The sequence below is a fragment of the Saccopteryx leptura genome, chromosome 6 (assembly GCF_036850995.1).
Source record: "Saccopteryx leptura isolate mSacLep1 chromosome 6, mSacLep1_pri_phased_curated, whole genome shotgun sequence".
NCBI classification, from domain to species: domain Eukaryota; kingdom Metazoa; phylum Chordata; class Mammalia; order Chiroptera; family Emballonuridae; genus Saccopteryx; species Saccopteryx leptura.
The window spans coordinates 171,224,175-171,251,872 of record NC_089508.1 but is presented as its reverse complement, the minus strand read 5'-3'; the positions used below and the strand labels follow the sequence as shown (position 1 = coordinate 171,251,872).

Here is a 27,698-nt window from a genome sequence, read left to right as displayed (position 1 = left end):
TGACATGACTTTGAGTGTTTTCCCCATCACATACATCTCCCTGTGCTGCTCAGATCCTTCCACTGGGGGGACCCGGATGGAGGAGGAGCAAGCAGGGAGAGCTGCCCATGCCGAGGAGTGTGAAACCACCACCGCCCTCCTCGTATGTACTTTCGATACTGCCCCCCCAAGCCCCGTTATCCAGAGCTCATTACTGTGTGATTGTGCTGGCTTGTGCAAACGGACATGACTGAGAACAAAGAGCACGTATCAAAGGGACATAATGGATGGAATGAGTCAGCATCGATGACAAGAATTGGGGGGGGGGGGGAGGTTGGCACAAGGAAAGGGACATGCTGTTTCCGTGGGCTGAATTCAGTGGATAGAAATCCATTTCCATTTCCTGAAAGGCATTAACATTTTTATTTAATTAGCTGCTCACATGGACATGTCGTAAGATTTCATCTAAAAGTCAGAATTCCCAGTTTTCTTTTTTTCCTTAAAATAAAAACTGGCTGCACTGGACCCCTAAGTCAAGTAATAACTACCCCTTTAGATTTTACTCATTCATTCAAGTCCCATATATTATTACATATTTACTTAACTACCCAAAAAGTCTCATGAACAGACATAGGCTTTGCACACAGGTGCACTCCATGCAGTAAAGTTACCTGCTTGGCTCCTTTAAACACTTGAGTTTGTCCCTCTGCTCTGGGTACTGGTCTGGCAGCGTCCTTCTGAGGGCTCTGACCCCAGTGAATTTTTACCCTGCCCAGTGGGAGCCCCAAACCCTGAGAGCTCGATGGGTTCAGGGGCTGCCCCAGTCCGATGACCTGTGGGCTGAGGACTGCTTGCCCATGGGCTCTCTTCCAGCCTGCAGCCCGCCGTGGGATGACCTCTTCCATTTGGGTCCTGTAGCTGGTACCTTTGCCAGCCTGTCAGATAGGCTCTGTCTGCCTTCTGCCCAGGGAACCCAACCCAGTCCCACCAATTATTAATGGCAGGAGCCTCACCCCCAGATTGTCCAGGTAAGCAGCCATGTTGTTCTTCAGCTCAGTCACACACAGCGACACCCAGTGGAACCTCTCTTCTAAGTCATCAAACTCCTTGTCTTCTGTCTGAGAGTAAAGTTATGCTTGTGAGGGCCAAGAATATCCACATGGGGGCAGCGTACACCAAGCACCTGCGTCTCCAAGTCTCTACTGGGGACCTGCCCATCAGAGCCAGTTCCTCTAGTTCCAAAGCTGAGTGGGACAGTTAGAGGCAGTGAGTGCAGCTTGGTGGCTTTGTATTCAAACTATAGAATCAGACACACAAGTATGAGTCCTGGTTCACTTGCTTCCAAGCTGTGTGACTTTGTGCAAGTGTTTTACCCTCTCTGAGCCTTTCATCTGCAAAATGGGGGGGGGGTAATAGGAACACCTACTTCATTGTGTGGATTGAGTAATGCCTCGTTCAGAGTAAGTACTCAATCAGTCTGAGCTACTACTGGTAGCCATCAAAGCAGGTTCTGTGCCCAGACCCAGAGATCCGCTTTCCGATCTGTGTGAAGAGGTCCAGAGAGAGTGGCACAAGGTGCAGTGGAGAAAGCTCTACCCAGGCTCCACACAGTCAAGTGGGTGCCAACTCTACCTATCCTGGGAAGTCATGTACCTCCCTTAGCCTCAGTTTCCTCATCTCTGAAAGCAGTCTAAGCCCCCTGCCCCACCCACTGCATAGTCTTGCTTGCCCCTTGGGATGGGGGGGGGATGTGACCCTTCCCCCTGCCCATGCTCACCCTGGGCACGAGCCCCGCCTCCTGCTTCAGCAGCTGGCTCAGCCGGGTGGTCTTCTTGGAGAGGGTGTGCGTGTTGATGCGGGCCAGCCGCTCCCGGAGGGTGAGCTGCTCCACCTTGGTGTACTTGGAGGCTGAGAGGGAGGGCATGGGGATGGTGGCCAACCCAGGGAAGCAAGCACCCAACATTGCTAGCTAGGCACCTGACCGGACCCTCTTCTCAAGCATCAGGGCACACCCACTAGAATGGTGGTGAGTCAGGGAAGACAAGCGCAGGCTGAGCCCTCACTCTGAGGTGGGAGCCCTGGTTGAACAGCCTGCTTGACTTGGACAAATCACCACTTCTTGGGTCTCAGTTTCCTCATATGTAAATGAGGTCAGCCAGCTCATGGGATTGCTGGGAGGATCACATAAGATGATGGGTCAGAATCTGCTTTCTAAAGAGGAACCCAAGTGAGAGGTGATTGCCTGAGGTCCCCTCAGTCACTGTTACCTAGCCAAACTGGGACCATACTTCCCCACTCCTGGCTCAGAGCTTTCTACTGATTGCCTGACTCCAGGTCCAAGTTTGAAACCTGGCTCTGTTCCTTACCAACTCTGTGGCCTGGAACAAATGACCAGAGCTTTCAGTTTACCCAACTGTGAAAAAAGACTAGTAATGCCAACCTCAGAGGGCCATTGTAAGGATCAAACAAGATAATAAATGAAAAACATGCCCTAGTTAACCCTTAGTAAACATTAGCTAAGTTATTGTTATTGACTGTCTCAGCAGTGCAAATGAGTTCCTCTCTCCTTGGGATACTGCTTCATTTTTCAAACCTTTCTGTTTTAACAAAGTGAGAGCCAGGATCCCCACTTACTCCCGCCCCTGCCCAGGAATATACATAGCCATTTGCCACACACCCCCCACCCCAGTATTCATTTCTCTCCACAGTATAGCAGCCATGTGGTATGAATGGGATTGATCTCACTTCAGTACAGAAAGGGGGTGTTAGGTGGTATAAACCAATCCATATAATCCCATCCCCCTGGTCACAGTGATTGGCTCAAAGAAGGGTCCATAACTCAGGCCAAAGCCAATCAGTTCATGTCATTCCCCTAAATATAGTGATTGGTTCAGGGTGAGCACATGACCCAAGAGGGTTTTATCAGAGTGAAGCTCCAGTTCAAGTTTTTTTGGCCCTATCTTTATCTTAGAGGGTATGGTATACAGATGAGCATCTTGGGACAGCAACAGCCATTTACTACTATGAAGGAGACCAGCCTGAAGATGAAGGTGACACACGTTAAAAGAACAGAGACAAGAGAATTATAGGGAAACTGAGCCAGCACCTTGGTCAAACCCTACCTAAAGACCACTCACCTCTGGACTTGTGCTTCCAGGAGCTACTACATGCCCTTTATTGGTGAAGCCAATGTGAGATGAGTGTTTTATAACTGGAAGTATGCTCACTGATGGATCCTCTAACTGCCCAAGTCCTTACCCACTTCCTTGCGCCTCTTGTACTCATTGATGTTGGTGTTCACATCCTGGAGGGCAGAGGTCGCCCTCTGGAGGACAGGATAGGCACTGGCATCAGGGAGTGTGTTCTCCAGAATTTTCTGCAGCAGCAAAGGGTACTTGGTAATCCTCTGTAGAGGGATGACCAGTAAGAAACTGAGGCCTGAGGGCCCAGCCTGTGGCCTGAGGGAGAAGGCTGGTATTAGGTAGGTAAAGCCTACCCTTGGGGCACCAGGGGACCTGGGCTTCTAGTTCCAGTGCTGCCATTGAACTCATTCCTTCTGTGGTTCTGTTTCCTCATCTGTAATTTGTGGGGTCTAGAAGTTAAAGTGGGTGCTGCTAGTTCTCACTTTACCCCCTTTCTGGGCCTTGGTTTCCCATCTGTACCAACCCCAGTGGTCAGTTTTCTGCCCTGAGCTTACTCCTTCACTCAACAGCAAACACAGATGACCACTCTCTCTTCATCAAAACACCTTCTTCTTTTGGCCCTCCATGCTCCTCTTACTCCGCAGGCCACTCTTTTGGCCAACTCAGCTGGCCTCACTCCAATGCTCTGGAGCCTCCTCTCCCCTCTCTCCACACACCCTTACTGACTTCATTTACTCCTATGGCTTTACACACATCTGAAATCCAGATCGTCACTTTCAACCTCTGTCCGGAGCTCCAGACTCATGGTCAACCGCCTACTCATCATCTCTACTTGGAGATGTCCCAAGCACAACTCTCTATATTGGACAGCCACATATTTAATTTAATAACATGGTTCTGGTGCTTCAAAAAAGAAAAACTTTAAAAATTACTAGAGCTTAATGTGTAGAGATATATTTGAAGTATTGCAGGGAAAAAATCATAACATCTGTATTTTCCTTTAAATAGTTTAGCATAAAAATAGATGAAGTCAACAGCAAAAGATTAACATTGGTTCATTTCAGGTGGTGGGTGTGTGAGTGTTCATTACATTTTTCTATAGGTTTGAAATTTTCCATTAAAAAAAAAGTAAAAGACAAAACAAAACACAGGAACTAATAGTGTCGAGGTCTCTTCCAGATGTACTAGGTTATAATGACTGATGATTTCCCCAACCCCGTTCTTGATGATGGCTGGTGCTTACAGCATGAGTGCCCAAGTCAATGGCATCTGGGACATTTAGGATATCTCCAACAGTATTTCCTTGACCGTGACCTGTAGCCCTCAGCCCTGGCTTATGGGAAACTTATGAGGGTTCCCAACCTCGATATCCAAGCATGCCCCTCCATGAAGACTCACAATTGCTGCTCAGGACCATCCTCTGGCCCCTCTCTATGGTACCCTAGCCTCTTGCTCTTTTTCCTAAGGAAAATCTCCAGCCCAAATGGCCAGGAAAGATCAACCATGAAGCTAAAAATAGAGCAGGCAGGAGCCCCCTCATGAGCTGCGGGGAGGGGAGACACAGGGCTAGGACCAAAGCATCAGGACACACCTACACTGGCCATCTGCACTCACCAAGGGTTTCCTTGTGCTTGGCTGACCATGGGCAGGGGAGGTGAAAACGACTGCCAGGTATTGGCAAAACTCTGTCCTCTGGGCTTACTTTCCATAGGGAAGGGCCAACTGCCTCATGGAGACAAATGTCACCTCACAAATCAGAGGGCAGAGGGTCTTCAAAGAGATGATCACATCTCTTCTCCACAATCATCAAGGAGTCACTATGGAGTTACAGCAGCCTCTAACATGTATGGCCTTTCCAAGATGATTTGGAGAAAAATCCATATGCAGCCTTTCAGATAGGCAACAGAAATGACAAAATAATACCCAGAGCTGGTGATTGTGAGGGAACAGGCCCTCTTGGTGGCAGTACCAATTGGTAAGGTCCCATTAGAAAGGAGTTGGCAGAATGCAAAATGTACAAACCCTTGTTCTATTCATCCTACTCCAGTAATCTACCCACAGAAAGATCAGCTCAAGCAAGAAAGGAAGAAGTTATTCAGGAACCATATTTATGACAGTAACAACCCAAATATCTACCTACAGGGTAATGGTTAAATAAACCATAAACCTGTCCTGGAAAGAACTTTATGCAGCTATTGAAAAATGCATATTTGAATTTGCTTGTTCCTACATAAAGGAATTGTGCAAAGACCCATAACACTTTTTTTTTATATTTTTCTGAAGTGAGAAGTGGGGAGGCAGAGAAACAGACTCCCACATGTGCCCGACTGGGATCCACCTGGCATGCCCACCAGGGAATATTGCTCTGCCCATCTGAGCATTGCTCTGTTGCAATTGGAGCCATTCTAGCACCTGAGGCAGAGGCCATGGAGCCATCCTCAGCACTAAGGGCCAACTTTGCTCCAATGGAGCCTTGGCTGTGGGAGGGGAAGAGAGAGACAGAGAGAAAGTAGAGGGGATGGGTGGAGAAGCAAATGGGTGCTTCTCCTGTGTGCCCTGGCCAGGAATCAAACCTGGGACTTCCACATGCCAGGCCGACGCTCTACCACTGAATTAGCCAGCCAGGGCCCATAACAGTTTTTTTAAGAGGTTACCTTAACTTTGGGTATAGGAGTTATAACTGAATGGAAAAAGAGGCAGGATTGGGAAGATTTTTTTTTTTTTTTTTTTTTACTATATAAATGTGTATATTGTAAAGATTTTGAACCATGTGGCTGTTACCCATTCCAAATTTCAATTAAACAAAAATCTGTTCTCTACATATCTCTACCTGGAGCTTCCACCCACTGGTGTCAGCCCTGGTTATGATGCCACCTGGGCAGTTCTGATCCCTTTCCATGGGGCAGGACTTCAGCCATCTGTAGAGAGGCCCCGCCAGGTGAGGCACACCTGCTCTCCAGCACTGTCGCTTACAGCACGTGGTCCCCTCCCCTCTCACCACCCTTCCTACTGGTAGTCATGAAAGCTGTTCACCCAACGTTCCTGCTTTTCCACTTCTGGGCGCATGGCAGGGTGGCACACCCTGGCCTCCTGGCGGCTGGATGAAGCTATGGGACTAGTTCTGGCCCACGACTCACGAGCAGCGAGGGATACCATTTTCAAGTTGGAGCACTCGGCCACCAGTGTTCAATCCTCTGGGCTCTCTTTCCCCTTGCCACAATTTCTGGCAATATTCCAGACAGTGGCTGCTGTCAGCTTGGGTCCCAAAGTGAAGATGATGCAAAGAGCCCCAAGTCACCCCACAATGAGCCAAAGGAAGGTATACACCTTTGAGCCACTGAGAGTTGGGAGCTGTTTGTTTCTGCAGCCTAGCCTGGCCTAGCCCGACAGAGCTGTGTGCGCAGCACTAGGGGGGGAGGGGAATGGGGTGCATGCGGCAGGAACACATGCTCACTGGTCCCTGTACTCACACCACGGCCTCAATGACGCCCTGGATCTGGCGCTGCAGCCCTGGCTCCCTCCGGTACGACTCCACCAGCAGCAAGGCCTGGTCATAGTTGGCACAGTAGACCTTATAGACTCGCTCCAGTGCCTCTTGGAACTCCAGGAATAAATTACCTGACAGTGCGAAAGCAACAAGGAGTTCACAAAGGCATGTCTGTGTGACCCCTTGCTTGGGACAGGGAGGTTGTGAGTGAAACCACTGCTGGCTCAACCAACTTTGTCACCTTGGCCAAGTTACCTGGTGTTCCTGAGTTTCTGTTTTAGTTCCATAAGTTTGCTGTTAGGGTCAGGTGACAGATGGTATAGAGCTCAGGCTGACTCCCTGTGAGTACTCAATGAATGCTAGCTATAATTAGAGCAATCACATCTCTGGTGCTCGTATTTGTCCAGTGCTTTACAGTTGACAAGGCGCACTCATATCTTTACGATTACTGTGTGTGCCAAGTACACCATTAACACTGAGTTTGCAAAGACACGCTGTAACACAGCCCAGGAAGTGACAGGCATGGCGGGGCTCTGGACTGAGGGAGAACAAGAGCCATATTTCCAGTCAACCCTTTCCCAGCTGTGTAACCTGGGGCAAGCCTTTGACCCCTGGAACCCTCTATTTCCCACCTATAGATTGGAATAATTATAGTACTACCTCCAAGTGGTTTTTTTTCTTATGAGGATTAAATGAAATAATGCATATAAAACATGTGACACAAACTTCACTCACCAAAAATTTACCAACTGCTTATTTATTGACTATATGCTAAGCACTCTTCTAAGCTGTAGGAACTAGAACAAAGCCCCTGTTTTGTGGGGCGTATTTTCTTGTGGGGGAGACAGACGATAAATAAATATAATACATATGCCATGTAGTAACGAGTATCATGAACCAAGATAAAGCCAGAAAAACAGAGAGTAGTAGGAGATCTGTTTAGGGAAGGCTTCTATGAAGAATGTTCACCAGAGACCAGAAGCACCCCGCCCTGAGAATGTCTAGGAGAACAGCGTCTGGGCTTAGGGAAGGACAGATACAGACGCCTGGAGGCAGGGGAGTGCTTGGCATTCGGGTACCAGCAAGAAGGCAGCTATGGCTATACTGGAGCGAGCAAGGCTGCAACTGTGAGAAAATAAACAGGAAACTGAAGCCAGATCCTGGAGAGCTTTGCAGGAAGTAAGGTGAACACGGTGTTAGGATTTTATTCTAACAATGGCAGGATGCAACTGGAGGGTTTTGAGCACAGATGACATGATCTGGTTTCTATTTTAAAAGGATCACTCGGGTGCTTAATTTCAGCAACACAGACACTAAAGTTAGAACACTGTAGAGAAGATTAGCATGGCCCTTGCATATGAACGACATGCAAATTGGTGAAGCGTTCCATATTTTTAAACCATAAACCTATAAGCTTGGTTATTTGTAGGGAGAGATGGAACGGGGTGGAAAGGATGAAGGGATGGGATGGGGTGGTGGATATAGGAGGGAAGCGTGCTTTGATGAAAATACCTTCCTGTATAGCTCTGACTCTTGGAACCACGTTAATGTTTCACATATTCCCAGTATGTGTGTGTGTGTGTGTGTGTGTGTGTGTGTATAAAATATACAAGCATATATTATATATAAGTAATTAAGACCAACCAGAATGTGGAGGGGGGACCCCAAATGGAATACAAGCAATAGGAATAAACCTAATTTTATTATAAATGAATAACAATCATAGTGAAGGGTGTGGTAAAGAAATTAACATAAGTATCTGTTTTTCACAGTGGTATAGGTTAGTAATTCTGAAACTCCTTTATGCATATGCTAACTTTGATCAAATGAGTAAATATATTGTAAATAATGACAGCTATTTCCTTGTATCAGAGAAAGATGGTACAAATAAAAGGTAGAAGGACAGAATGAACCTTGTAATGCTGGGGGAATTGGAGGTATCAGTATAAACTCATGGTTTTGCCTGCCAAAGCTGTGGGCTGGACCTCTGACCTCGGCCAGGCCCCCTTTGGGACACATCGGATGGTACCTATACCAGTGTTAGTCAAATAAGTTTGTAAATATGATATGTAGGTTTGCTTGCTTACAGTTTGCATTGGGTGTGGGGGACAGGCTGTAAGCAGGCAGGGCTGTCATAATCTAAGGCAGGGGTCCCCAAACTTTTTACACAGGGGGCCAGTTCACTGTCCCTCAGACTGTTGGAGGGCCGGACTATAAAAAAAACTATGAACAAATTCCTATGCACACTGCACATATCTTATTTTAAAGTAAAAAAACAAAACGGGAACAAATACAATATTTAAAATAAAGAACAAGTAAATTTAAATCAGGGGTCTCAAACTCGGGCCCTATTTTGTGCGGCCTGCAGACTGGCCCGCAGACTAATCCACGAAGTTTGATTAGTCTGCGGGCCGCACAAAATTGGTGGGGGGGCCGCGAGTTTGAGACCCCTGATTTAAATCAACAAACTGACCAGTATTTCAATGGGAACTATGCTCCTCTCACTGACCACCAATGAAAGAGGTGCCCTTTCCAGAAGTGCGGCGGGGGCTGGATAAATGGCCTCAGGGGGCCGCATGCGGCCCGTGGGCCGTAGTTTGGGGACCCCTGATCTAAGGCTTAGTTTTAAGACTAAGCTTTTCCCACCCTAAGTGACTTTGTATCAGTCTTCCTTGTTTGTATATTGGATTAAAGGTTTTGATTTCTACACTATAAAATGGGGCAGACCAGGAGCTTGCTCTCTCTTGGTTCCTGAGATTAGCATTAGAGAGGAGAGCAGAGGAAGGCCACGTGGAGGAGAGGAGAAGCAGCCAAGATGGCGGAGTACTGAAGGAGAAGCCAGTTTGTGCAGAGAGAAGGAGATGGGGAACAGAGGTGAATAAGGCTGGTGAGCTAGAAATCTTTGATTCTAGGAAACTTGGATAAGTCAGTGGCTTTGGGAGCCCTGAATGGAAAGGGAAGTGTTTTCCCACTGTGTGTATTTCTTGCCCACCGGGTGCAAGCTAATGGCCCACCAGTTCTTGGCTCCACTGTTTCATTACTGTCTGTCCGAATCAAATGCGAACCTGCATGGGCCAGGTGGCTGTGATGGTGGCTGTGGCTACTGGCTTTACAACCAGTATGGTCCAGCCCTCAACAAAGACTCCCACAGCCAGATTACCAGCCCAGGAGCAAATCCCCTCCCCAGTGCTGGTCCAGGAATCCTCAGAGTGAACTCACCCAGGAGAAGCCCCAGAACTAGGGAGACATGACCAGGAAAGGTCACCCGAAACTGCAGCTGGGGAGAATCAGCGTGATAGGGAGATCAGCCAACTGCAGAGATAACTTGGTTATCTCTGAGACCAAGTGGAGAGATGATCTCCACAGGGAGATAAAACTTGGGTGTAGCCATGAAACCTAGGGCAGTTCCTACATTCTCTTCAACATGGCTGCCTCCACAGGAGTGAGACTGATGTCAAAGAAACTGTCATACCAGTATGGCCAGGGATAGGAGCACGTCAGTAACTAAAGGTCAGAGGAAGGCAAGCTCCCAGACCAGAGAACTGTCCAAAGAGGCAGGAATGCCTGGGACATCAAAACAAAGACTTATTTCCTCTTCTCTTGTCCTTCTCCAGTCACAGATTGTCAAGAAGTCACAGCAGAAAAGAAGTTACTGCGAGTATCCACAGGGTCCTCTACCTCTAGCTGGGATTAGTCAGAAAGAAGAGACGTGGAGGCAAGAAATGGTTAAGAGCTAGGATTCTAGAGTCTGAAAGAGCTGGGTTCAAATTCTCATTCTCCCTGGTCAAGCTGTGTGACCCTAAGAAAGTTACTTAACCTCTCTGAGCCGTGAGTTTTTCTTTAGTAAAATAGGGATAATAATAATCAATAAGTAATGGTCTCATGAGAACAAAAAGGGCTACTCCATGTTAAGTACTCATACTCTCCATTGTGTAAAGCGATGGGTTAGACTAGATATTGTTTGAAGGTCCTGGCAGTTCTGACACGCTATGCTTCAGGGATCCCAAACACAGACTCCCACTGGGTTGCATTTCCCTGGGACTCTGGAGACAGTTCAGCAATAGCCCCATGCGGAGGGCAACTCCACAGGAATCGAAGGCTGCCAGCTGCCTCATCTTTTGCTTACCAATTAGCTGCACTTGTTCCTCTTCCCTGGAGTCTGTCTCCTGCAGATCCCGAAGAAATCTGCTGTTTACCTCGATGATATCATCGATGTTTGAGAACAGGACATCCAAATCTCCCTGAGGCAGCTGGAAGGAACAAAAAAGCCATGGGAGGCTTCTGGGAAGTGAGTAGAGAGACTTGATTTGCAGGCTTTGGGCAGTAGTCCAGAACACTCACACCTCCGGGGGCCCATCACTCTTGGGAAGACTGCCCCAGTGGAATGTTTGCAAGGACTTAGAAATTGTATAAATTAGGTTTTCCCATTACTCTATAAGAAGAGTGGAAGAGATAGAGCACTCAGCATGGAATGAAAGCTAAGCTGGGGTTTTACCCTAGGTCAGCTGCGAGCTGTCCTTCTTCCTTCGGTTTCCCCACCTGTCATATAAGGGTGGAAAGTTGGACTACTTTTCAGCTCTGACATATTTGGTACCGACCATCATGACCTTGAGATGTATTCTGAACTCCAGGCCCTATGAAGTAGTCTATACCACTTTTAAAAAGGACGCAGGCCTGACCTGTGGTGGCGCAGTGGATAAAGCATCGATCTGGAATGCTGAGGTTGCCGGTTCGAAACCCTGGGCTTGGCTGGTCAAGGCACATATGGGTGTTGATGCTTCCTGCTCCTCCCCCCTTGTCTCTCTCTCTCTCTCTCTATCTATCTATCTATCTATCTATCCATCTATCTCTATCTCTCCCTCTCTCTCCCCCTTCTCTCTCTCTCCTCTTTCAAATGAATAAATAAAATCTTTTTAAAAATTATAAAAAAAGGATGCAGGACATCCATTTATGTGCAGAGGCATACACAGGAGATAGATACATAGAGACGTCCTGGATGAACGCTCTAGCGGGAAAAACTAACTGGAGAAAAATATCTAGAGTATGATCTTACCTTGGTTAAAATAAGTAACGATCTATAATCACCTACAGAGAAAAATCCTAGCTTCTGGAGGGTAAAATATAAGAGGACTTTCACCTTCTACACTACCTATTATTATTATTATTATTTCATTCAAGAAACACTAACTGAAATTCATTATTTATGTTAAAAACTGGACTGTACTGAATTAAATGATCTTTGCTTTTAAGGACATTACATGTTAGAGAATGCTTGAAATTTTATAGAGAAAGCTTGTATTATTTCTGAAATCAGAGGGGGAAAGGTGTAAAAATGAACACAAAAAAGTAGAAACCCATTATAGTAATAACCTCTCCATGTCACCATCCCCCCCAAAGAGTCAATGGGAATGTAGGTTGGTTTACGCAATCTGTTTTAAACTTGATAAAGGGCTATTTTAATCCATTTGCTCACTTAATTCTCTAAGGTGATTATCCCTCTTCCTATTTAGCAGATGAACACATTAAGGCTCCAAGGCCTTGCTGAAGGTTGCATGGCCAATAAATAGAAGTACAGGGCTTATATCCAGGTGACTTCACATACACCACGACTTTCCCTCCATCAAGCCTGCTCCAGGAACAGATGTGAGGCTGCAACCTAGGACCCACATTGGTCCCTAGAAAGACAGACCGTGTATGGCTCCACCCAGGTACCTGCTGCAGGCGGCTTCTGATGTCCACGGCACAGAGCTGGAGCATGCGCAAGTAGGAGACCTCGGTGTCAATGAGCTCCCTGATGGCCAGCCTCTGATGGAGCAACCATTTGTCCTCAGAGACCCGACTTTCCCCATCTGGACTCCCTGTCCTGGAGGGTGGCTCATCGGCCTCACGATCGGCCATGTCAGCAGGTTCTGGGGAAGGAAAACACATCCCAGCTTATTTCTGGGAGCCCCATTGGGATATGCAGTCTCTGATCCAAAAGTAACTATTCATCAAGCGGCCTAAAAACATCTTTAGCTGCATACAGAGTCGAGATGAACTGTGTATTAGAATTTGTGGGTGGTATCTGAACAACCTTAAAAGGTAGGACACAACTCAGAAAACTGATGACATTTTAAATTCATTTCCCAGGGTTCAGACAATGTGCTTGCCTGGCTTTCCTTCTAATTTCTTCCCCAGCTTTTGACCCAGATTTCTTTATCTGGTTCACCTGAGTCAGTCTCTCTCTCTCCCCTCACCCCCACCCCCATGATTCCCTCCTCTCCATCCCCACTGCCTCATTGAGGCCAGACTATTTGTCACCTGGGCTATTTCCACAGCCTCCAAGATCATCTTCCCATATCCAAACCCCTCTCCCACCTGCTGCCACCCACACCCATTCATCCTGGATGTGGTTCCAGCTTAAACTTCCTGAAAGAAAGCTTGTAACAATGGTAGTCCCTGCTGTGAGGTGCCCCCCTCAGTGGTGGCTCAGTGTTCTGTCTCCTACTTCATTTCCCCTTTCTCAGACACACTCCAGCGACAAGAGAGTCACCTGCTTTTCTCCATCCTCACATGGTCACTTCCGGCCTCTGCTTTTGCACCAGCTGTACACTCTTCCACGTCTATATCCTCTAACAGTCATCTTCTTTAAAGCCATTCCTGATCCTCCCAGTCAAGATGTACTTTTCTTTTTTATCTTGAAGTTTTAAAAAGTATAAATGGCAATGGACAAGATGGCCTGAAAAATCTCCTTACCACAACATATCTAAAAATGCTAGATCAGCTACCACAAGCTTCCTTTTCACTGCATGGCAGCGCTTACAAGAGAATAATGGCAATCAGCAGGGCCCCCAAACAGAGAGAACTGAAAACCAGAGCAGGACTCACTCGCTCTCAACTTAAGCAGTTTGAAAAATACCAAGGACATATGAGGAGGAACTGAATTGTCTGGCTTCAATACAAGAGCTGGAGTGGCAGCTTTCTCTCAGAGAGAAGTGCTGACCAATCCGTGTTTCTTTCACTGAGCCCTCTCCACACCCAGCATGTAGGCACAGGCAGGTACAAAATCTGAGTCTCCTTCCTGGTGATTATCTCAGACCCTGCTCCACCCAACTTGTGATCCCAACCAAGCCACTTCCAGTGGCTTTTCCATACAAATGGCCTGTCTTAGCTTGTGCTGTGGACTTTCCCAAAATCTCTTAAAAGTTCCAAACAAACAATGTTTAGCCTTGGCATGCCCCATACTTCTTGCTAAGCAGCCCCAAGCCCAGAACTAGTGGCAGCAAGCCTTAGTTGACAGCATAGCTTCTCATATGCACCTCCATGCCAAGCACAAATGACAACGACCTTCAGATCACTTTGTAGCTCATAACAGTGGCCTTGGGCAGGGCACAGGACAGCAGCTAACTTTGGTCTGCACCACAGCCCCTCCCTAGAAGCCCCAGAGCCTACACACCCAGTGGCTAATTTCAGACCACATCAGAGTACCACTTAATGACCTCCACAAACAACACATCCAAAGGGTGGACTTGGATGAGCCCAGAGGCACCATGGCCCCACTAATGTAAATCTTGCTCCATGGAATGATCCCTTCACAACAGTTCCTCCACTGTAGTCACAGCCAGTCCTCACAGTCAATCAGCCTGAGGGTCAATCACTTCTACTAATGAACCAACAGCAATCAAGGTTCAACTATAACAACAGGGCACACACAACCCACACATACCTGGAGCACCCAGCTAGGTGACCAGGGAGACTGTGTCACTGGGCCCCACAGGACCTATTACATAAGGCCACTCTTCCAAGATCAGGAAAAGTAGCAGCTCTACTTGAATACATAGAAACAAGTACAGGGAGGCAGCCAAAATGAGGAGACAAGAAACACGTCCCAAATGAGACAACAAAACAAAACTCCAGAAAAAGAACTAAACAAAATGGAGATCAGATACAGAGTTTAAATCACTGATTAGAAAGATGCTCAGTGAACTTAGGGGAAGAGTAGATGAACTCAACGAGAACTTTACAAAGAGATAGGAAACATAAAATGGAGATAGTAAGCAAAAAAGAACCAGTCAGAAATGAAGAACACAATAACTGAAAAGAATACATTAGAAGGAATCAACCAGTAGATTAGATGAAACACAGGATCAAATCAGCCATTTGGAAGACAAGGTAGCAGAAAACACTCAATCAGAACAGCAAAAAGAAAAAAGAATTTAAAAAAATGAGGATAGTTTAAGGGGCCTCTACCAAGCATACCAACATTCACATCATAGGGGTACCAAAAGGAGAGGAAAGCAAAGAATTAAAAACCTATTTGAAAAAAATAATAATAGAAACCTTGCCTACCTGGTGAGACAAGAAGACACGCAAGTCCACAAAACAAAAGGAGATGCAAACAAGATGAACCCAGAGGCTGATACCAGGACACATCATAATTAAAATGGCAAAGGTTAAAGACAAAGAGAGAATCGTAAAAGCAGCAAGCAAAAAGCAGTTAGTTACCTATAAGAATGCTCCCATAAGACTGTCAGCTGATTTCTCAACATAAACTTGCAGGCCAGCAGGGATTATTCTATGCAGCAAGGCTATCATTTGGGAACGAAGGACAGATAAAGAGCTCCCCAAACAGCCTGACCAGGTGGTGGTGCAGTGGATAGAGTGTCAGACTGGGATGCAGAAGACCCAGGTTCAAGACCCCGAGGTCGCCAGCTTGAGTGTGGGCTCATCTGGTTTGGACCCAAGGTCGCTGGCTCGAGCAAGGGGTCACTCGGTCTGCTGAAGGCCCGTGGTTAAGGCACGTATTATGAGAAAGCAGCCAATGAACAACTAAGGTGTCCCAACGAAAAACTGATGATTGATGCTTCTCATCTCTCTTCGTTCCTGTCTGTCCCTATCACCCTGTCTCTGTAAAAAAAAAAAAAAAAAAAGAGCTCCCCAAACAAACAAAAAAAGCTAAAGGTGTTCATCACCACCAAACTAGTATGACAAGACATGTTAAAGGGACTTCTTTAAGAAGAGAAGAAAATAAAATATAAAAAATATGAATAATAAAATGGCAATAATTACATACCTATCAATAATTACTTTAAATGCAAATAGATTAAATGCTCCTATCTAAAGACATAGGGTCATTGAATGTATAAGAAAACAAGACCCATTCACATGCTGTCTATAAGAGACTTGCTTCAGATTGAAAGACACACACAGACTGAAAATAAAGGGATGGGAAAAGATATTTCAGGAAAATGGGGAAAAAAGTTGGGATAGCAATACTTATACTGGACAAAACAGACTTTAAAACAAAGGCTATAACAAGAGACAGAGAAGGACCAAGCACTTCTACCTCTGGGTATTTATCTGAAGAAACTCAAAACACTAATTTCAAAATACATAAGCAACCCTATGTTTATTGCAGCATTATTTACAATAGCCCAATTATGGAAGCAACCTAAGTGTTCATTGATAGACAAATGGATAAAGAAGAGGTGGTGCATACATACAGTGAAATATAACTCAGCCATCGAAAAGAATGAAATCTGGCCATTTGAGACAACACACATGGACCTACAGGGTATTTATTGTGCTGAGTGAAATAAGTCAGACAGAGAAAGACAAATGCCATGATTTCACGTATATAAGAATCTAAAATTTTAACAAATTCACTTATATAAGAATCTAAAAAAACAAAACAGACACAAACTCAGAGATACAGAGAACATTTTAAAGGTTGCCAGATGGAAGGGGGTTGAGGGAATGGGTGAAAAAGGGAATGAGATTAAGCTATGCAAAGTGCCAGTTACAAAAGCAGTCACAGGGACGCAAAGTACAGCTAAAGAAATACTGTATAGTCAAGGCCTGACCTGTGGTGGCGCAGTGGATGAAGTGCTGACCTGGAACGCTGAGGTCACTGGTTTGAAACCCTGTCTCCCCTGGTCAAGGCCATACGGGAGTTGATGCTTCCTGCTCCTCTCCTGTTCTCTCTCTTTCCTCTCTAAAATAAATAAATAAAAATCTTTAAAAATAAAAAAAAAGAAATATACTCAATAGTATTGTAATAACTGTGTATTGAGTCAGATGGATACTAGAATTATCAGGATGATCATCAGTTATATAAATATCTAATTGCTATGTTATACACATGAAACTAATATATTATAGTATTGTGTGTCAATTGTACTTGAAAAATAAAAAAATTATTTTCAAAAGACAACATTACAACCAGGAGATTGACACTGATAGTCAAGATAGTCAAGATACAGAACAGTTCCTTCACAAAGATCCCTCTGTTGTCCTTTCACCCTTGGCTCCAGCCCCAGCCCCAGCCCGTCCTTAACCCTTGGGAACCAGGAATCTGTTCTCCATTTCTATCACCTGTCAGTTCGAGAATGTATGTAAGTCATACAGTACATATGTATGAACCATACAGTATGGAGTCCTTTGGGACTGACTTTATTCAATCAGCATAATTCTCTAGAGCAGGGGTCCCCAAACTTTTTACACAGGGGGCCAGTTCACTGTCCCTCAGACCGTTGGAGGGCCGGACTATAAAAAAAAACTATGAACAAATCCCTATGCACACTGCACATATCTTATTTTAAAGTAAAAAAACAAAATGGGAACAAATACAATATTTAAAATAAAAAACAAGTAAATTTAAATCAAGAAACTGACCAGTATTTCAATGGGAACTATGGGCCTGCTTTTGGCTAATGAGATGGTCAATGTGCTCCTCTCACTGACCACCAATGAAAGAGGTGCCCCTTCCGGAAGTGCAGCGGGGGCCGGATAAATGGCCTCAGGGGGCCGCATGTGGCCCGCGGGCCATAGTTTGGGGACCCCTGCTCTAGAGATTCTGTCAGTTGTTGGGTGTATCAATAGAACCTTTCTTTTTACTGTTGAGCATTTGAGATATTTTATCTGCTTTACAAAATCTGCAGTTGGCCTGACCTGTGGTGGCGCAGTGGATAAAGTGTTAACCTGGAAATGCTGAGGTCGCTGGTTCTAAACCCTGGGCTTGCCTGGTCAAGGCACATATGGAAGTTGATGCTTCCAGCTCCTCCCCCCCCCCTTCTCTCTCTGTCTCTTCTCTCTCTCTCTGTCCCTCTGTCTCTCCCTTTCCTCTCTAAAAAATGAATTAAAAAAAAATCTGCAGTAGCTCAGTTGGATAAGGCATCATCCCATTATGCCAAGGGTGGGGTTCAATCCCTTAATCAGAGTACATACAAGAATCAACCGATAAATGTACGAATAGATAGATGTCTATTGATGTCTCTCACCTGATCTGTGGTGGTGCAGTGGATAAAGCATTGACCTGGAATGCTGAGGTCACTGGTTTGAAACCCCGGGCTTGCTTGGTCAAGGCACGTATGGGAGTTGATGCTTTCTGCTCCTCCCTCTGTTCTCTCTATCTCTTTCCTCTCTCTCTAATAAAAAGGAATAAGTAAATTAAAAAATCTAAAAAAGATTCTTTAAAAAAAATTGATGTCTCTCTCTCTCTCTCTCTCTCCCCCCTTCCTCTCTCTCTAAAATAAATAAATTTTAAAAAAGTTTAGACTTAAGTCATATGGCAATAATGTTAAAATTAAACAAAGCTGGGCAAAAAGATATGGACATTTGTTTATTGTTCTCTGTTCTCTTCTTGATGGCTACAATATTTCCTAATATTTAAAGTGGCATGCATCCCATTCAGCCTTGCACTTGGGTTATTTAGGGCTACACCTCATCTTCCTGGCGAGACACTAAGCTCTCAGAGACCAGAGGAGCACAAGCTCATCTTGTATCCTCCTCTGTGTCTCACAATTCTATATATTTGCTACATAAATAGACCTTTTACCTGTATTAGTAGCAGTAGAACTTTCTGTCCTGCACCATAAATATTGACTCGTGGATCAGATCATATGTAAACTACGGGGAGAATGAGGCTGTTCAGCCTAGAAGGATCCTGGAACGCATCTGTCTGTGGCACAGCTCTATTCCAGCTCCTAACGCAGCATGTGGTCTGCTGACCTGTCCCTGGCCTGAGTCACTGACATTCACCACCCTGTGCCTAGCATCTCTAGAAAGATCCCAATAGAATTTTAGGAGAGCTACTCAGGTCCTAGTACTCCCAGTTGTTGCTAAATAAACAAAAAGCATACATAATACATACTTTATAGGGAACTTTTAAATATTAAAAATAGCATTAATTTGTATTCAGATTAATTGCCATCTAGACCTCCTGGCAGGCCTGGCAGGCAGTATTTTGTTTTCACTTAGTGTAGAGCCCCTGTAATGGAAGGAAACACACCTTTATTTCTTTTAAAATATTATATATTGCCTGACTGGTAGTGATTCAGTAGACAGAGTGTCACCCTAGAATGCCGAGGTTACTGGTTTGAAACCCAAGGTTACTGACTCTAGCCTGTGGTCGCCAGCTTGACCCCAGTGTTGCTAGCTTGATCTCAGAGTTGCCAATACAATCCTGAGATCAAGGCACATATGAGAGGCATCAATGCACAATGAAGCTGCTAGTTCTCTCTCTTCCTCTATCTCTCTAAAAACATTTTTAAATTAAATAAAATAAAAATATTATATATTTTTTGGTAATGAAAAGGAATGAAGCAATGATACATGCTACACCACAGATGAATCTTGAAAACACTATGCCAAGTGAAAGAAGTCAGTCACAGTGGGCCACATGTTTTATAGTTTAATTTCTATGAAATGTCTGGAGTAGGAAAGTCTATAAAACAGAAAGTAGATTTGTGGTTTCCAGGCTGAAGGGATAGGAGCTGAGAGTGGGTGACTATTGGGTATAGAATTTCTTTTGGGGATGATAAAAATGTTCTAAATTGGTTGTGGTGATGGTTGTACATCTCAGTGATCATACTAAAAAACATTGATTTGTACAATTTATTTATTTATTTATATTTTCCTTAAATGAGAAGCGGGGAGGCCAAGAGACAGACTCCCTCATGTGCTTTGACTGGGATCCCTGCAAGCCCATATGGGATATGGGGCACTGCTCTGCCCATCTGGGGCCGTTTCTCTGTTGCTTGGCAAATGAGCTATTTTAGTGGATGTCCTGGGTTTAATTCCCAGTCAGGGCACACAGGAGAAGTGAGCATCTGTTTCTCCATCCATCCACGTCTCCCTTCTCTGTCTATCCCTCTCTTCTTCTCCTGCAGCCATGGCTCTATTGGAGCAGGTTGGCCCTGGACACTGAGGATTTGTACACTTTAATTGGGTGAATTCTATCTCAATAAAGGTGTTATAAAAAAATTATCTGCTAGTAAGGATACCAAGAAACTGGATCTCTCTTACATTGTAGGTGGGAATGTAAAACAGCACAGACACTCTGAAAAATAGCTTGTCAATTTCTTTAAAAACTACACATAGGTTCACCAGCAACCACACCCCGGGGTCTCTATTCCAGAGAAAGAAAACTTAGGTTCATACAAAAAACCTGCTTGTGAATGTTCACAGAAGCTTTATTTGTAGTAACCCAAAACTAGAAACAACAAAATGTTTTTCAATAGGTAAATTTAACAGGCAAATAGAGTTTTTAAAAAATGTGGTACATCCAATATCACTGAATACTCAGAAATAAAATGAACTATAGGGTGGATGATTCTTGAGGGTATCGTGCTGCCTGAAACAAACCATTCTGAAAAGGCTACATATTGTATGATTCCATTTATAGAATATACAAAATTATATATAGAGAAAACAGATTAGTGGCCACCTGGTTAGGGATGAGGGTGGAGGGCAGGCCGGTGACTATGGAAGAATAGCACCAGAGAGGACTTTTTGGTGATAGAACAGATCTATTATCCTAACTGAGATGGTGGTTACACAAAATCAACACACATGATAAAAGGGCATAGAACAATCATACGCAAATGTTATACTGATGTCAATTTCCTGGTTTTGATATTGTGCTATATTTAAGATGTACCGTATTTCCCCATGTACTTGACACACTTTAAAAAAAATTTGGGATCGTAAAACTGGATGCATCTTATACAGTGGTTGTAGATTTTTCTACTTGCATTTCCTGTGCTTGTTTTTGTGCTTGTTTTTGCACTTATTGTTATAGATGAATAAAACTTGAATTCAATAACTTTAAGTAATACTTTTTTTTTTTCAAATTTCAGGCCCTAAAATTAAGGTGCATCTTATGGGGGCATCTTATACAGGGGGAAATTCGGTAACCATTGGAGGAAGCTGGTGAAGAGTACACAGAATCGCCCTGTACCATCCTTACAACTTCACCTTAATCTAATTGTTTCAAAATAAGTTCAAAACAAACAAAGAAGCTTAAGTGAGCCACTCTCTTGGCAACACTCTCAGGATAAATGCAGCTGAAAGCCTGGAGAGCAGGCTGAGCGAGCGCCCTTGTTCCAGTTCCTGGTCGGACCTGATCAGGAGGCCTGTCGTGGGGAACACACGCAGGGAAACGTGGTTCTCCTTCCCGTCCAGTTCATGCTCAGTCCTGAGATCTCTCTGATGCCCTGTAGGAGCCAATCAGAAACTAAAATCAGCCCTGCCCAGTTGGCTCAGCGGTAGAGCGTCGGCCTGGCGTGCAGGGGACCCGGGTTCGATTCCCGGCCAGGGCACACAGGAGAAGCGCCCATCTGCTTCTCCACCCCTCCCCCTCTCCTTCCTCTCTGTCTCTCTCTTCCCCTCCCGCAGCCAAGGCTCCATTGGAGCAAAGATGGCCCGGGCGCTGGGGATGGCTCCTTGGCCTCTGCCCCAGGCGCTAGAGTGGCCCTGATCACAACAGAGCGACGCCCCGGAGGGGCAGAGCATCGCCCCCTGGTGGGCAGAGCGTCGCCCCCTGGTGGGTGTGCCGGGTGGATCCCGGTCGGGCGCATGCGGGAGTCTGTCTGACTGTCTCTCCTCATTTCCAGCTTCAGAAAAATACAAAAAAAAAAAAAAAAAAAAAAAAAAGAAAGAAAAAAAGAAACTAAAATCAGTCTAGCATGTAATCGGTAGGAAAAAAAAAGGTGTTTATTGAATAATTGGCAGCAACTGCTTTTGACTCTACGAGAGAATAAAACAGTTAATTCTCTTCTCTCTCTTCTCCACTGTCTTCATTGGCACAGAGATATTTGGGCATTCACAACAAATATTTGGAGCAACTACTTCATGCCAAACATTCTGAGGATAAAAAAAAAATCAAGAAAAAAAAATGGCTTTACACTAAGGATAGGGCATTAAAAAATATCTGGTTATTTGCTCCACGTTTCATTCCTCGGGAAGAAGAGAAACTAAATAAATGTTACACCATCCTGGTTGTTTCATCCCTTTTAAGACAAAGGAAGTAAGGGGGAAAAGAATTCTCTGGACTAATTCTGACCAGTCGGAATAACTGGAGAAATGAAAATAAGAAGATCTATGGGGAAAAGTGAAGCCATCATCTTTAAGTTCTTTCAGAAAGTAAAATGTCGTGGCAAAGAAGGTTGAACATCCATCATCCTATCCCAGGGTTTAGAAGTAGATCATTTTAAACATTTATAAAACGTCTGGTTTGAGACTGTAAGGATTAGAGAAGGCTGTCAAAGATAAAGTTCAAGCATCATGTTAGCCAAAGACTCTGTTGAAGAATAAAGGGAGGAAACACCTATAGAAACAAGAGTGGTCAGCCTGACCAGGTGGTGGTGCAATGAATAGAGCGTTGAATTGGGATGCTGAGGACACATGTTTGAGACCCCGAGGTCGCCAGCTTGAGCGCGGGCTCATCTGGTTTGAGCAAAAGCTCACCAGCTTGGACCCAAGGTCGCTGGCTCGAGCAAGGGGTTACTCAGTGTGCTGAAGACCCGCGGTCAAGGCACATATGAGAAAGCAATCAACGAACAACTAAGGTGCCACAGTGCGCAACGAAAAACTAATGATTGATGCTTCTCATCTCTCCGTTCCTGTCTGTCTGTGTCTGTCTATCCCTCTCTCTGACTCTGTCTCTGTTAAAAAAAAAAAAAAAGAGTGGCCACATAAAGAGCCTGGTTAATGAGCCTGGTTTTGTTTTGTGTTTTTTTGTTGTTGTTGTTGTTGTTTTTTTTGTATTTTTTCGAAGCTGGAAACGGGGAGAGACAGAGACAGTCAGACAGACTCCCGCATATGCCCGACCAGGATCCACCCGGCATGCCCACCAGGGGGCGACGCTCTGCCCACCAGGGGGCGATGCTCTGCCCCTCCGGGGCATCGCTCTGTTGCGACCAGAGCCACTCTAGCGCCTGGGGCAGAGGCCAAGGAGCCATCCCCAGCGCCCGGGCCATCTTTGCTCCAATGGAGCCTCGGCTGCGGGAGGGGAAGAGAGAGACAGAAAGGAAGGAGAGGGGGATGGGTGGAGAAGCAGATGGGCGCTTCTCCTGTGTGCCCTGGCCGGGAATCGAACCCGGGACCCCTTGCACGCCAGGCCGACGCTCTACCACTGAGCCAACTGGCCAGGGCCCGAGCCTGGTTTATAAAGATATACACACTAGTCAGAGGGCAGGGTCCTGTACAGAGAATTTCCAGAAGTCTCAAAACCAGAAGGACTTGGAATCAACAAAATTATAAGAAGCACCTCCAAAGCTCTGCCCTACAATGACTGCCAACTATATTTTAGGATTTGTGTTCAGAAAAAGTAAGAAATAGGCACACATCTGATGGTGTTGCTTCCCTCTCTGCCCTGAAGAGTGATGGTAGGAGGTACCGTGAAGGTTCAGAGCCCACATCCTAGCGGCGAAAAGCCTGATTTCAAATTCTGATTCTGCAATCAGTTGGCTGGTTTTCCTGGGATAATTACATAACTTTTCTTATAATCAGATAGTCCGTGTAAAGTGTCTAACAAGAGTGCCTGGTCCATTGTAATCTCTCAATAATAGTAACTGTTATTTTTGTTACTGTTATTGTTCAACTGGAAACCATAACATTACCATGGATCAGATGGGTGAAGTTGTTGTCTACGGACACTTGACCATATTCAAGCAGATGGTGAGAACAGGTAATGTTGATGATCATAATAAGAGCTATACACCAGTGCCTGACCAGGCAGTGGCACAGTGGATAGAGCGTCAGACTGGGATGTGGAGGACTCAGGTTCAAGACCCTGAGGTCGCCAGCTTGAGTGCGGGCTCATCTGGTTTGAGCAAGGCTCACCAGCTTGGACCCAAGGTCGCTGGCTTGAGCAAGGGGTTACTCGGTCTGCTGTAGCCCCACGGTCAAGGCACATATGAGAAAGCAATCAATGAACAACTAAGGTGTTGCAACAAAAAACTAATGATTGATGCTTCTCATCTCTCTCCGTTCCTGTCTGGCTGTCCTTATCTATCCCTCTCTCTGACTCTCTCTCTGTCTCTGTAAAAAAAAACAAACAAAAAAACCCAAACAGCCTGACCAGGCGGTGGCGCAGTGGATAGAGCATCAGACTGTGATGCGGAGGACCCAGGTTCGAGACCCCGAGGTCGCCAGCTTGAGCGAGGGCTCATCTGGTTCAAGCAAAGCTCACCAGCTTGGACCCAAGGTCTCTGGCTCGAGCAAGGGGTCACTTGGTCTGCTGACAGCCCAAGGTCAAGGCACATATGAGAAAGCAATCAATGAACAACTAAGGAGCCGCAACAAAAAACTGATGATTGATGCTTCTCATCTTTCTCTGTTCCTGTCTGTCTGTCCGTATCTATCCCTCTCTCTGACTCTCTCTGTCTCTGTAAAAGAAACAACAAAAAAGGAAAAACAAACAAACAAACAAAAAAACTATACATCAGAGCCTGACTGAGAACACAGCTAACACCAAAGAGACGGAGCTGAGAGGTAGAGAGACCATGAGACTGAGCTCTGGTGGCATTCCCCAGTGCAGCCATGATAAAATCTGATTCCCTTTGGACTCGTACATTTTCATTCCCTACCCTGCTTTGATGTCATCCACGCTGAGCTGGGTTTCTGCCACCTGATGAAAACAGATGGTCTGTCAACCTTTGAAAAAGGAAACAGAGCCCGTAGAGCCAGCATAGCTTAACAACAACAAAAACAAAAACAGGTCATGCCAAACTATCCTCATTCCCTCACTTCAAGTTAACTAGATCAGCAGATCAAAGGAATGCTGTAAGCTAGTGTAACTGGACCAGCGAGGTGTTGACGTCAGTCTCTCGTGACATCCTTACAAGTAAGGAGTAAGATGTGATTATGGAGGCTGAAGGAGGGGGGAGGCAATAGGACAGTAATAAGGACTGAAAACTACTAAATTCAAAGAGCCCCTGGGATCTGCCCTGTCTTATTAAGGATATTCATTAGTTCTTTCAGTGCTTTCCATCTCTAAGACCACCTGAGTCTAAACCTCTATCACCTTTCTCCTGGATCAGTACAACAGCCTCTTGACTGAACGCACAGCCCTAGAGTGGAGTGGTCATTCAAAAACATGAAACTGATGGTTTTACTTCCCTGTTGGAAACCCAAAGTCCTCCCTGACTCCCGTCCCCCTTCCAAAGAACCACTCCTTTTCTCCGATAATTATTTGTCTTATTTTACTTGTTTTACTGGTTCATTCAATAGAGCGTAAGCTCCACAAGGGCAGGGATCATGTCTCTTTTATTCATCAACACAGTACCTAGTGCCTACTCTATTTTTATTTATTTATTTTTTACCTTTATTAATTTTTAGAGAGGAGAGAGAGTGAGAGAGAGAGAGAGAGAGAGAGAGAGAGAGAGAGAGAAGGGGGAGGGAGGAGCAAGAAGCATCAACTCCCATATGTGCCTTGACCAGGCAAGCCCAGGGTTTTGAACCGACGACCTCAGCATTCCAGGTCGAGGCTTTATCCACTACGCCACCACAGGTCAGGCCCTAGTGCCTACTCTAGATCTAGCACATAATAGGTGCTCAACTAGTTGAATTAATGAATGAATGACATGGATAAACACTAGCGGAATAATGATCAAATTGTGAATGACAAATGATTACAAGTAGAGTTAGACTAATATGATCATACACAACTTTTGAAAGCCACCAAAAAGTTTGAGGTAAGGTAAGACATAGCAATTCCTCTTCAATTTTATATAACTGGAATTATACAGCATGGACTCTTTTTTTAATTTTTCTTTCTAATATTTTTTTCTGGCTTCTTTTAGGAAAATTATTGAGATACATCCATGTTGTAGGATTATCAACAGTTCACTGATTTTTATTACTGAGCAATATTCCATTGTATGAATACACCACAGTCTGTTTATTTTCCACTTCTTTATTACAATACTGGTGATTTTTACAAACTGGTTTTTACAAACTTTGTTACAAACTGGTTATTTTCCACTTCTTTATTACAATAAAGCTGGACGTAGGACTGGAATGCCTGTGTCACATGATAGGTATATATTTCACCTTTTTTTTTTTTACAGAGACAGAGAGAGAGAGAGTCAGAGAGAGGGATAGATAGGGACAGAGAGGAATCGAGAAAGATGAGAAGCATCAATCATCAGTTTTTCGTTGTGACACCTTAGTTGTTCATTGGTTGCTTTTTCTTATGTGCCTTGACCGCGGGCCTTCAGCAGACCGAGTAACCCCTTGCTCAAGCCAGCGACCTTGGGTACAAGCTGCTGAACTTTGCTCAAACCAGATGAGCCCACGCTCAAGCTGGCGACCTCGGGGTCTCGAACCTGGGTCCTCTGCATCCCAGTCCGACGCTCTATCCACTGCGCCACCACCTGGTCAGGCTATATTTCACCTTTTAAGAAAATGTTAAAAAGTGGTGGTATCATTTTACATTCCCAGCAACAGTGGATAAAAGCTCCAGCTCTTCCACAACCTTGTTAACACTTGGTGTAGTCAGTCTTTTTCATCTTAGCCATACCTAATAGGTATGAAGCAATCAATACCTCATTGTGTTTTTTTAATAAACTTTTCTTTTAAAGATGTGTGTGTATTTTTTAAAATTGCATTTATTGATTTGAGAGAGAGAGAGAGAGGAAGGAAGAGAGAGAAACATTGATTTGTTGTTCTACTTAGTTGTTCTTTCATTGGTTGCCGCTTGTCTGCGACCTGACCAGGGATTGAACCCACAACCTTGGTGTATAGGGATGATGCTCTAACCAACTGAGCTACCCTGCCAGAGCTCATTGTGGTTTTAATGTGCATTTCCCCAATGATTAAAGATTTTGAGCATCTTTTCAAATACTTATTTGATAACCATGTATCTTCACTAGACATCATGGGTTATTTGCTTGTTGAAATTACAAAAGAGGCTCTCATTATATAACTGGACAAACAATACAGAAATTTAAAAGAATTAATAGTCCCCCACTACTAATCCTCACTCCCCAACACATGTAACCAAAGGTGTATAAGAATCACTAGGAGCACTTATTAGGCATGCACATTCTTATTCCCAGCTACTTGCCCTAAGCCGTATTTCCCTGGCTATAATTATAAGGCCTAAAATGGTGGAGAAAAGAGACAACACTGTATTCAGTAAGAGCAGTTCTTCTTATAGGTAAGTAGGCCTGCCCAGGTCCTATCACCATGATTTAGGATTTATAGATTTTTAAATTCTTAAGCTTGTCAACAAACAAGCAATAGGCTTTGGAAAATCAAGATCAACTAATGCTATTTTGCTTTAGTTGCAGCACCCAAAGACATCCTCCACCATTAGTTAAATAAAAAGTCATTTATTTGATCTAGATTTTTATGTTACATTGATCTAGAGCAGAATGAACCAAGGCACTGTTTACCACGACAAGCCACCTATCCCAGAAGGATGTGAGCCAACTGCCAGCAACTCCTGTACCCTGGCAGGAACTCAGCTGAACCTCCATTGCTGGGCAGGACTGGGCGTTGCTCGGGTTCCCATGTGGCTTCCTCTCTTTTCTCTTTTAACAAACTATACAAGTGCTGACTCTTAACAAACTATACAAGTGCTGACTCCATTCAAAGACAGAAGTGAGGTCCAATCAAGAGTCTTTGTTAGAATGTCTGGTAGTTTCATTTCATTTTTTGTTTTGTTTTCTCTTTCTTTTTTCTATTAATGTCTTGTGGTTTCTACTTCCAGCATTTGACCTGGGGGTTAACTATTAAGCATAGTGCATTATTCTAACTAAATGCACTCTAATTTAGATTACTACCACCATGGTATGTGCTGCCGTTTGTAAGTCATAATAAGA

General features: G+C 44.7%; 1 protein-coding gene and 1 non-coding gene across 9 annotated transcripts in view; one reads left to right on the top strand and one right to left on the bottom strand.

Moving 5' to 3' along the window:
- Nucleotides 1-27,698, bottom strand: part of ARHGEF37 (Rho guanine nucleotide exchange factor 37) — a 42,319-nt gene that overhangs the window by 13,263 nt on the left and 1,358 nt on the right. For 2 of the 8 annotated variants that reach the window (XM_066341380.1, XM_066341384.1), the window contains exons 2-8: nt 17,868-18,014; nt 12,322-12,518; nt 10,736-10,859; nt 6,593-6,740; nt 3,238-3,437; nt 1,757-1,887; nt 993-1,097 (exon numbers count right to left, since the gene is read on the bottom strand). In XM_066341380.1, coding sequence (XP_066197477.1) covers nt 993-1,097; nt 1,757-1,887; nt 3,238-3,437; nt 6,593-6,740; nt 10,736-10,859; nt 12,322-12,518; nt 17,868-17,898 — 936 coding nt within the window. In that variant the 5' untranslated portion in view covers nt 17,899-18,014. Of the gene's footprint in view, nt 1-992; nt 1,098-1,756; nt 1,888-3,237; nt 3,438-6,592; nt 6,741-10,735; nt 10,860-12,321; nt 12,519-16,451; nt 16,583-17,867; nt 18,015-27,698 lie in introns of all 8 variants that reach the window. The other 6 variants (XM_066341387.1, XM_066341389.1, XM_066341383.1 and 3 more) reach the window with 6 other exon arrangements.
- Nucleotides 7,898-8,005, top strand: LOC136377829 (U6 spliceosomal RNA). Its single transcript, XR_010746453.1, has one exon. It is a non-coding gene; the product is annotated as a U6 spliceosomal RNA (small nuclear RNA).